Below are 12294 nucleotides of genomic sequence, written 5' to 3'. Positions count from 1 at the left end.
CTGTAATTTTGAAGTCACTAATTTCATATGACTGTCTCACTTGCGCAGTCTCTCCTTCAGCATGAAGGATCTTTCTTCAGTAACCACAGATGTAAAGTACCTGTTCAATTCATCCGCAACATCAGTTGGTTTGTCTAAGATTTTTCCACACCCAGTAAACGAGGGTCCGATCTGATTCGCTTCTTTCTTCTTGCTTGTATTTCCTTATATGAAAAATTGCTTGTTCCCCCATTCTTTGCCCTCTTAGCCACTACTTTCTCATACGCAGCCTTGACTTCGCTAAACTTATGTTGTACTATTAGAAAAAACTTGTAGATATTGTCTTCAGTGCTTTCCATCGCTCCAACTATCGCACGCTTCTCTTTCCGTACTATTTGACTGATGGGCATAGATGCCATATAGCTGCTTACCCTGTCAAAGTCCTCTTTCTGAAATTAAAACCCGTGCCTTTTTACATTTAACTACTGGAACATCTTTCTTCATCTTCTAACTGACGGCTGCGTGATCATTACCTGCCAATGGTTCCTGTATTTTAAGCCCTTTGATGTCATCTAATTAGTGAGTAATGATGAGGTCAACAATATTCTCATCCCTAGTATTATCTCTGACATGCTGGCACAAATTATAATCATCAAGTTTATTTTCCCCAAGGTGAGTTTCCGTCCCTCATTTCAATCAATCTAGGGCAGAATGAAGTCACCCATAATAACATTCGTGCTTGCTTGCCCATTCCATATGCATGTAAAGACTTTGATCATACTCTTCACAATCTCCCAGTCTGTAGTTTACTTCCACTTTCATTATACCTTTGCCTTCCGACTAACTGACACCACACAGATTCTATGCTGGCAGATGTAACTTCAGACTCATCAAGAGCACTTTTCGCGTTCAGACTGCTTTTGATAAGAAGCATGACACCATCACCCCTTCTATCTTTCCTAAATACGTTATGCGTACTATAGTGGAACTCGTCCTCCCAAATTTCCGGTTGGCGCCACGTTTCTGTTAGCCCAATTATGTCAGCATTAGTTTTATTTATTTATTTATTCAAGTAAAGGAAAAGTTGTCCTAACCAGGAGTTCAAATTCAGCCATTTTATTGACAACTCCTGACATTACTGTAGACACAGTTAAGACTGAGTATTCTACAGTTTACTACCCTGACCACACACACCCCTTTAAGTTATTTTGGCGTGTTTCCCTATCTATCTTTCCATCCCGCTCATTTGAAACGCTGCTACCCTCCGAGCATTTTGCCAACATCGGCTGTTGTGGAAACAAACACGAATTCTGATGAGAGTTCAAGCATTGCTTTGACCCTTATCATCAGATAAACGCGGATCTACATTACCCTCCTTCCCCCTAACTAGCAGTTTCCTTTAAGGTATCCTCAATGATACTGGCAAAAATCCTTGCGCCACCTTTGTTGAAATGAATACCATCTCCACAAAATAGATTCCTTTCGCCTTACAAGTTCGGGCCACGCTGATTGAAAATTCTCCCAGAGTCTTTCAGATTCCGGCAAGAGCATGTAATTCCACTTACCTTGTCTGGGCAGAATTGCAGACACATAACATTCTGCCCAGCTCGCGGTATTTTTTCATCACGGTCCTATATTTATCCAACAAATGGTCAGATGTTGTTCGTTTAATATGGTTAATCCCCACATGAATGTGACAATCTGTTGGTAACATTATCAATTGTTGCTCCCGGCAAACACACCCTGGTTCTGGTCCACCTACCTTTATTACAAAAAATATTACTCGTTTCCCTGACAGTAGTCTCCCAATAAAACTAGATCTCCTTCAACCAGAGCAGTATGCCCTTGACTATTCTAATCTGGGATCAGAATCGGATTGCATCACTTGACAGGTCACCACATTCGTGAATCCCTGACGAACTCCCAGTTACATTTGTTTCTAGGCCAAGCATTCGATTTTTCAGTGACTCAAATTCTTGTAATGCAACAAGTTATAAGAAATCTTTATTGCAACTTCTAATTTGAGATCGATACACTCCTTACATCGGGTGCAAAGAAAAGAGTCATCAGTTGAGCTAGGTTTGTCCACTAGACCAACCTTAGAATACATGCTATTAGAATACATACAGGCTATACAAGTGACGAACTCATGACTTACACTGAAAATGCGCGCAGACATTTCCGTGTAGTTTCCGATATCTTTGGACTTTGTATTGTAAGTGGTTCCTGTAGCAACCTTTATTAAGGTAAAATTTGAACTTTAAAACGATTAAAAAATTGAAATTTACAATATATTACAGAATTTAAATTACCAAAATATTGCAGAAGTGAAACTTTTTTGATAAAACTTTAACCACTAGAGAAGTTAAATTTAAGCTATCGAACGGAAGTTACGAAGTTCCCGCCAAAATATTGAATACCTTCTGAATATTAAGCTGTAGCGTTATAAATACTTAACTAAATACAAAAATAAACTAACCTACGTGACTGCATTAATTCAAACTATTTATTAACTACAGTTTAATATATTAAATAAAAAAAACCTTAAAATTATTCCAAAAATTAACCTGCTATGCAGTTTCGAAGTGCATAGCCGCCGTCAACAATCAAGCGCAGCCATGCGCAATGCATCTGCACTGCTTGACGTCGAACCAACGAATACAGAGATTATAGAGAACACAAAACTGTATAAATAATACGCAATTTATAGTTAAACTTTTAACTATGAACGGAAACATTTTTTGATAAATTATTTCTTCTTCTACTACTACAAATAATTTATTACAAAATGTTTTCGTTATTCAATACGAAATTTAATTATAAATTGGTATTATTTGTATAGTCTTGTTTTCTAAAACCTCTTATGTCAGGAGATTTATAATGGCCTATATGGAACTCGAAATAATAATTTTGTTAGAAGAAAAATACGAGGGGTTTCCGAAAAGTAAAGTAACACTTTTTTTTTTTTTTTTTTAATTAATAATGGTGAAAGGGAATGAGATGAAACGCGGTGGACAGATAGACCCGTTAATAACGTTCAAAACGACCGCCAGTGTAGTGGCGTACTTTTGCCTCACAGCAGATTCCAGTTGCAAAATGGCGGCTACCGTGCGAGTGTGGTCCAAAATTAGTGTTCGTGAAGTTATTCGAATAAGCTTTTTGCAAGCAAAAGGGTCTTCACCAAGTGACATTCACCGTGAACCGGTTGCTGTGTGTATGGCGAAAAGGTGATGTCAAAGAAGCAGGTGTGTTTTTGGTGCAATGAGTTTAAAGCGGGCCGTGTTGATAATGAAGATCGACATCGAGCAAGACAGAAGACAACATTTCGCGCATTAAGGGCATCGTTCTTGGAAACAGGTGAGTGATATTGCACAAATAGTGAACGTAAGTCGATTGTTCGCGATGTCCTTGGCTTTCGAAAGGTGTGCTGCTGCTGGGTGCCCCTACGATTGTCAGAGTAGGACAAAGCAAAACGCATGGGGATGTGTCTGGAGAACCTGTTGCGATACAGCGACAGAGAGGATTTTCTCGCTCGAATAGTCACAGCAGAAGAAACGTGGGTTCATCACTTTACCCCACAAGACTCCATAATCTGGAACCATCCACAATCTCCTGTGTGCCAAAAATTCAAAACTGTTCCCAGTGTCCGAAAAGTCATGGCCACAGTGTTCTGGGATCGCCAAGGCGTTCTGTTCGTGGATTTCTTGCTGAAGGGAGGAACAATCAATGCACAGCTTTACTGTGCAACGTTGGAAAAACTGAAAGCCAACATTCGACGCAAACGACCAGGACTCCTGACAAACGGCGTGATTTTGTTGCACGACAACGCAACTCCACACACTGCCCACACCACTCGTGAGTGGTTGCGCCGTAATCGTTGGGAAACTCTGTCACATCCCCCTACAGCCCAGACTCAGCGCCTTCAGACTTCCATTTGTTCGGCCCTCTGAAAAAACACCTTTCAGGAAAGCATTTCACCACGGATGAGGAAGTTCATCAGGCGGTGCGATGTTTGTTACTGCGTGTGGGCACGGACTTCTTCAGCACTGGTATTGACAAACCGATCCATCGTTGGGACAAGTGCATCAATAAAACTGGAGACTTTGTGGAGAAGTAGTGCATGTTCACTTATTTCTTGGTGCGTAATTTCAACTTCGTGTTATTAAACATCATAGAGAAAAAATGTGTTATCTAACTTTTCGGAAACCCCTCGTATAAATGGTACATGAAGGCATTTGTGGTCGTGAAATTGGTTGAAAGTGTGGATTTGTTATGACCAACAGAACTGAAGTTAACTGTTTGAGAAGATAATTCTGTAGGAAAAAAAAATAAAAATACCGCGCTGGTTAGGAAGGAACATTTGAAACGCATTCTCAAACCGTTCCGAAGTACATTTTTGATAAATTTCATGAAATTCACAAGGTGAAATAATGTGAACAGTCTTACAGTACGTAGACGTTTCACTTGTAACGTGAATGTGAATATTAATAATAATTACTAGGGTGGTTTGCTCTCTGCGCTCGCTTCTTTTGGTAAAATAACATAAAATACTTACAGAAGCTTTCGAGACTGTGCATGTTCCTCAGCTATGAATACATAAATACAAACCAAGTGCGTGCACGAGCTTTATCTAGCATGATCACGCTAAAACAGAAGCTTGCTTTACCACAGTAAAACAAGCTTCTGTTACGTATTACCGCGTAACCCGCATCCCACTTCTCCCATTGGCTGAATAAATATCACTAGGAGGGAAATAATTTTAATCTATAGAAAGATTATTTTAACGGCCCATGACACTGTAACCCATATCCGTATGTGTGTCTCTAGAAGTGCGACTTCGCGGAGCCAATTTGCATGAGGTGGGGGCTGAAAAACCCAAATAACTCACGGAGAAAAATGAGATTGGCCAACTACAGACTCGATTGAAGAGAGGCCTTTAGAAATTCCTCCAGTTGTAGATGGAACTCGGATTTCTCCAAACGAGTGACAACTTTTGTAAACTGTATACTGTCCCGGAGGACACCTGAGGTAACGTGACATGAGGATAACTATTGTAACCAAGTCTTTGGATGTGTACTGTATTCTGCCACTTGTCATTCGTTTGAAGAGGTTTGAAACTGAGTTCTGTTCCCGTCTACGACTTGAGAAATTTCTGATTTCTTAAACTGGTGATAAGTTAGCCGATTTTAGGCGAATCGAGTAGGGTTTCTCCAAGTCCGCGCAGTCTTTTAGGACACATTCACACACGTACAGCCTTCAGATAGACGAAACTACAAGACGCCCAGCAAGCTACCAATAATTCTAACAAATTTCTAAAATTACAAGTAACTAAGAGCATTTATTATTATATTTTTTATTTTCGTTTCATATACGGTTCCAGGTTTTTCAGACTGTAAGACATTCAGATATGCCTACGATATATAGTTATAAGATGAATTTCATATCAAACCGTGTGCCAAATTATCACTGGAACTCAAGCACTATGGTCAAAAGGAGCCGGTGCTCCAAAAATCCCTCCTCCCCAAAAGAATAAGAGCAATTCTTAGTTGAATAATTTACCCCCCCCCCCCGCATTCATAAAGAATATTTCTCGGCAGAATTCACGAGAAAATTTAAATTCCCAAATGATCATTGCTTTATATTAATTGCAAAAATCACAATCTACATATATTGTATATGTTTTAAAAATTTTCATTACTGTTAAAAATGTTTACTTCCTGCACCTACTTAACTATGAATATATACTTTTTATATATATTGTATATATAAAATTTGTCAATATGCTGTAGGAAGAGAAGGCAAAGGAGCAACCGCGAGAAGCTGACACGTGCCTGAGTGACGCCATCGTTATACCTCCTATAAAGGAGCAGCACCGGTTTAGATTTCTACACGAGGCTCGAGATTCGAAGGTTGTTTCTGCGGTGCTTTCGGTTGAAGAACAGAGCACGTAAGTACGATGGGTCTTTATCTTATTCGTCCATTTAAGTGTCGTGTTTGCGTTATGGGCCAGATGATTCCCGAAAGAAGAAAATGTGAAACCAGAGTTAAAAGTTAAATCCGCAATTTACTGAAAACTACCCCAATAGTAGGTATATCATTTGCTGATTTCTACGTCATTTAATTCTGCCACCGTTGGCTATAGCAGTTCATGCATTGATACTATCACTTGCAATGATTTATTGGCCTCAGAAGTAATCAGTAAATAAGCGCATCCATGGATCAGTCGAAAAACGAAAGGCGTTTCGCTTCAAAATTCAGATTTCGTAAAAGCCAATGATTGTGCATCCTAGTTATGCTAGAAAAAAATTTTCTCCTCATAATTAGTCGATTCTCCCTTTTTTTCACATTTCTACTCAATGGGAATTTTCTTGGTCCATAACTTTTAGAAATATTCACATTTTGTGGGCATTTAAGCAAACAGATATAGTATCGTATAATTTTCATTCTTCCAAAAATGAATGTATGTGGTGTGTATAATCGATTTTTCACTTGCTCAGCTTGATTTGATATTAAACATTTTAATACCAAATCACTTGATTTGGTATTAAAATGTTTTGGTATCTGAAATGTTTATTTAATCAAAGTATTTAAATAAACGTTTAATTATTTCTGAGTTAAACTGTACGTATCGTTAGGCTGATATCTTTACTATTTAAATTGTAACTTTTATGGATTAAACTTGATCTGTTTTTATGTAACAAGAGTAGTAAGCAGTTTTATTACGAAATAATTTCTTCTGTTTTATAGAACAATAATGTTTCTATGATAGTTGCGCCTTAATTTATCCGCAGTAATTAACGATAGGACCTATCACCTTTTGTGACAATCAGCTAGCTGTTGAATTAAAATAATACTTCAATGATGCGAATGCTTGTGGGGGGGGGGAAGAGTATTATATACTGTATATTCCGCGCCCAAATAGGATGAAAGCCTCAGGAATTTCCTATCTGTAGGGGAAAAAAAATAATAATAAACAATTTCCGTGATATTTAACAAAAGTTTAATCTTTTTTTTTTTCTATTGGTTTTTAAATATTTCTCAATGAACTGGGAATTACTTAAACAGTAAAACTACAATTGGTTTCCCAGATTAAATAGAAAACTTGGAATAAGCAAATAAATCGTAGATGACTGATTAAAAATTTAACTTTGTAAAGCCCAGAACGATCACTGTTCACTAGCGTGTTTCCAGGTAAGAAACTCCTGGAGGTAATTATCGCTGTTTGCGTCAAAAAAAACTAAGATCAGGAGTCATTTGTGCATTGTAAATTGCGTGTACTATGGTAGGTTTGCCCATTTTTCTGAATTAAATACTATAGTTTCTGTTGGGAGGAGGACAGATAGATAGATAGTAGCGAATTTCATCAGAGATCAACCAATCACCTCGGCCGAACCGTGAAAAAAAAGCGCATAAAAATTCTCTTTTAACGGGATTCGAACCCATGCCATTTCCACTGTGTTGAAGACCGCGATCGTAACTACTGTGCTATCAGTGAGCGGTGGTGGGACTTGATAAATTTATTCACTTAAGGCACTGAAAGTAGCAAAACGTTGAAATCAAGGTATACGATACCATTTTTATTAAACTTAAAATATGTCCATCGTATCTGCCTAGTCTGCACGATACATCTCCTTCTGCCAATCATTTGGAGAGGTCTGAATTCGATTCCCGTCGACGAAGGAATTTCTAAAGTGCTGTTCGTTTGAGGCTGTAATTAGCCAAGCTCGGGTGGAGGGGATATAGGGTTCCACCTGAATTATTCCTAGTTTTTTCAGTCCGCACAACATGTAAATCGTCCCGTGAACACGCACTTCTACAGACAATACTCTTACGATTAAGAGCGCACGCTCAGGACCGTTAATACCAATAGTTATGTTTTTTTTTCCATTTTTAATTTAAAATGTGTACATGTTAGAGAATAACCGGATAGAGAATAATTTTACCCAGTGGAGTACAATCAGCCAATGATTATGAATACGAATCGTAAAAAGAGAACAAAGTACACCGATTGAAGAGTTGCCTTAGAATAAATACGTTAAGTGAACAGCATAGTCAGATAATAGAACATAACGAGCACTGTATGCCTAGCATGAGAATCAACTTGAAGCAGCGATGAATTGATGCGTGATTGCTGAAATCGAACTGGTGAAAACATTGCTTTTCACCAGTTCAAATAACTTTCCTTGAATAGAATAGAAAATGATTTACTTGACTATTATAGATTCGTATAAACTTGGAATGGACGCTTTTACGTAGCTAGCCAGCATTTAGTTAATCTTGTGCTTCATGTCACAAAAATCAAACGGTGCCTTAGACCAGTATTTCCCAACCTTTTTATTTTCAGATACGGACCGCTTTTACATATGAGGTGAGGTCATGGCATGGACCACAAATTATATTGAGGTATACGTGCAAATATATTAATAACATATTTTTAAATATAATGATATGTACTCATGCTGAAAATATGTTAAGGGAAATATGATTTAGACAACGTACAAGTTAGTGCAAACGCATCATATTAGTATGCAGCTGAACTCTCAATTAGCAAATACAGTGAAACTTCCCTTTAACGGACAGCCATGGGGAACGAAAATGTGTCCGTTAGAGAGAAGTGTCCGCTAACAAGAAGTCTGAGGGAGAAAAAAAAAAAAAAGAAAGAAAAATCGTTTAATGTAAAATTAAATTAAAATATATACAGATTTTGAACAATATTTTTGTAAATAATATACAATTACATACACAAGAGATAAAGAAAAATGGTTAAACGTTTAATGTAAAATTAAATTACATTATATACAGATTTTGCACAATATTTTTGTAAATAATATACATACAATTGTGCTATGCATATTATGACTTTATCTTAAGACAAATACATACAGTAATCACTTATTTTCTTCTGCACCTTCTTCCGGCTTATAATTTTGTTTTCAACATTTGTTTGGAGTGAAGAAACCATCGAAAGGCCTTCAGTATCTTCTTCAGCGGCAAAAAACATTTTTAAACGATTGATTTGTATGAGCGCTTCTTCTATTTTCATCGGTGGTTCGTCGTTAATATGTTCTTCGACAGAATGACCTTCCATTTCTTCATCCTCATGAGGAACTTCTTGAAAAATATCGATGATGTTGTTGATATCTATAGCACCATCTTCTGTAGTGAGGTTCGAGTCTATATCTTTGTAGCCAGGGTCACTTGTAGCGGAAGTATCGTACATTATCCATAGATGTTGAAGTTCTTGTTCTTCTTGGTGCTCCACATTGCTGTTCACAACTTCAATTTTTGCGTTTGAGAAGCATTAGCATTAGCAGAGGCATATGATGCAAGAAAGCAAGCTTATTCAGCATCAGCCAAAAAAAAACAAAAAAAAAAAAAAAACCCACTCCCATTTCACCCCTCCGTTCGTTCGAAATACCTGTCCAGTTGAGCTTTAAATTTGTTTAGGCTATCAACTTCAACAACCAGTGATGGAAGTCGGTTCCACCAACCAACCACCCGCTGGCCAAAGGCAAATTTCCGCACATCTATCCGACATCCGTCCTTCCTCAATTTGAATTTATGCCCTCTGAGGTGATTATTCTGAGAAAGATGAAGAATCCCATTGGCATTGAGCATGCTCAAACCATTCAAAGCCTTATACACCTCTATCAGATCACCTCGCCGGTGCCTAGTCTCCAGACTCTGTAATTTGCAAAACTTAAGCCTTTCTTCGTAAGAGCAACCCTTTGTTCCATTTACTAATCTTGTTGCCCTTCTCTGTACCCGTTCCAGCAGCTCTACATCCTTCTTGAAATGAGGCCTCCAGACCTGTATACAGTACTCAAGATGTGGCCTTACCATTGCCTTATACAATGGAATAATCACCTCCTTATCCCTGCTAGAAAAATTCCTGTATATCATTGACAAGACACCATGAGCTACTCTTGCAGCTCGTCTGCACTGCTCAGAGAACTTCATATCTGCCTGCACAATTACCCCCAGGTCCTTTTCATTCTCCACCACTGTCAGTGTAGTACCGCAGAGTTGATACGTTGCTCTGGGGTTACTGTTTCCCATATGCAGCACTTTACATTTGTCGATGTTAAACCTCATTTGCCACCTCTCAGCCCATCTGTTCAACCTGTCCAGATCCTGTTGCGGCAGCATAGCGTCAGTATTGTCCTTAACGACCCTGCCAACCTTTGTATCATCTGCAAACTTGGACATTAAACTTGATATCCCATCATCAATATCATTCATAAACACCGAAAACAACAACGGACCCAACACTGAACCTTGAGGAACTCCACTAATAACATTAGTCCACGTTGAGCAGTGTCCATTGATTACCACTCTCTGTCTTCTGCCACTCAACCATCCCCTTATCCATAGCAGCAATTTGCCTCCAATGCCACACTGCTCCAATTTGTGCAGCAGTCTTCCATGTGCAACAGTATCAAAAGCCTTTCTAAGATCCAAATATATAATATCAAAGTTATTCCCTGCATCCAGTTCTTTTGTGACTACATCATAGTATCCAATCAAATTGGTCAGGCAAGACCTGCCCTTAACAAAACCATGCTGCGTCTGAGCTATAACTGAATTCTTGTCTAGATGATCCTGCAGTGCTTCTTTAACCAGTGCCTTCATTAATTTACCTGGAACAGAAGTTAAACTAACAGGTCTATAATTACTTGTGTCAGCCTTTGAACCTCCTTTGTGAATTGGGGTCACATTTGCACATCTCCAGTCCATAGGTACCTCCCCTGAGTCCAAGGAAGCTCTCATAATTATGGCTAAGGGTTTGCTTACTTCCTTTGCTGCCTCCTTTAATATAACTGGATAGATCCCATCCACCCCAGGTGCCTTTTTTATGTTTATCCCCAACAATCGCTCCTCCACTTTCCTCTCAGTTATTACAAAATCATCCAGCTCACTGCCAATGTTTACTTTACCTACATCATTCTCCTTCCTGAATAACTCCTCATGCGTGAATGTAGATGCAAAATACTCGTTTAGATTGTTAGCCACCTGAGCAGGATCCTCAACTGTTGAACCATCAATATCCAGTGGACCAATCTGATTCATCCCTTTCCTTTTCGAGTTCAAGTATGTAAAGAACTCTTTTCTGTTTTTCTTTGCATCCTTTGCCAAGGATTTTTCATAGTCTGCCTTTGCCTGCCTAATCTCCTTTGTGACTTGGTTACAGACCAACTTATATCTATCATAGGCTTCCATGTCACCCATTAATTTGTATGTATCCCATGCATTTTTCTTCTCTGCCACATGTCTCATTAGTTCATCTGACAACCATTTAGGCCTAAACCTTGAACAATATTTCTTAGTTGGTATGTAAAGCCTGGTAGCCTCCAAGATTAGTTCCTTGAATGCTTCCCATTTTGAGTTTGCTGTTGGTAACATCATCAGTTGGTCCCACTGTATAGAATTTAAATACTGTCTCAGACCATCATAGTCGCCTTTACGAAAACAAAAACCCTTCCCTTTACCTCTGATGGTAGTTACCTCCTTGAGTAAATCCCACTTCAACACACTGTGATCACTGCCACCTAGTGGTTCATTTATCTGCAGGTTCTTAATGCATGAGGAATCACTACTGATAATCAGATCAAGAGTATTGCTCCCTCTCGTTGCCTCACGAACATGCTGATGTAGAAAACAATCATCCAATAAATCCACAAAAGCCTTGCTAGTGTGCGAGTGACCAACCCACAAATTCCAGTCAATATCTGGGAAATTAAAGTCCCCCATTATAAGACTCTCTGATTTACTGGCCCACTCTATTTCCCTGTACAATATCTTATTATACTCATCAGAGTCATTAGGCCTATAGCACACTCCTACTCTCAATTTTGATTTCCCTATGCTTATGTCACACCAAACTGACTCGACGCTGCCCTGTCCATCGATGTCGACTGGCTTCACTTCCTTGGACTTTATGTGTTTCTTAATTAATAGCATAACCCCTCCTCCCCTCCTGTCCTGTCTATCCTTTCTATACACATTGTATTCCCCAAATTCCAGTTCCGCATTACTTATATCTGTGTGACACCACGTCTCTGATATCCCAACAATATCTGCCTTTGATGTTTTGAGCAATACCTCAAATTCATCAAATTTATTTACCAAACTCCTAGCATTGGTGTACACGCAGGTATACATGCACCTGTTTCTATTCTTAGCTACCCTAACACAACCCATGTGTTTACTTGTACCGCAATGACTACCAGCAGTCTCTGAAATATCCTGTATCCTGTTTTTCAGACTTCTGCTCATTTCAATAGAAGCAGTGCAAGAATCACTTCCACCTCTGCC

The 12294-nt window shown here is 38.7% G+C and overlaps 1 protein-coding gene across 2 annotated transcripts in view; it reads left to right on the top strand.

Annotated features, from left to right (window-relative positions):
* The window catches only part of LOC150083223 (uncharacterized), a 279993-nt gene that overhangs the window by 45490 nt on the left and 222209 nt on the right, over positions 1-12294 (top strand). Inside the window, exon 3 of one of the 2 annotated variants that reach the window (XM_090377117.1) lies at positions 5769-5926. In XM_090377117.1, the coding sequence (XP_090233243.1) occupies positions 5769-5926 (158 nt within the window). Of the gene's footprint in view, positions 1-5768; positions 5927-12294 lie in introns of those variants that run through there. The other variant, XM_090377115.1, reaches the window with a different exon arrangement.

Source organism: Mastigoproctus giganteus, chromosome 7 (genome assembly GCF_048544385.1).
Source record: "Mastigoproctus giganteus isolate SK-2022 chromosome 7, ASM4854438v1, whole genome shotgun sequence".
Classification (NCBI taxonomy): domain Eukaryota; kingdom Metazoa; phylum Arthropoda; class Arachnida; order Uropygi; family Thelyphonidae; genus Mastigoproctus; species Mastigoproctus giganteus.
This window is presented reverse-complemented; position numbering and strand designations above follow the sequence as displayed.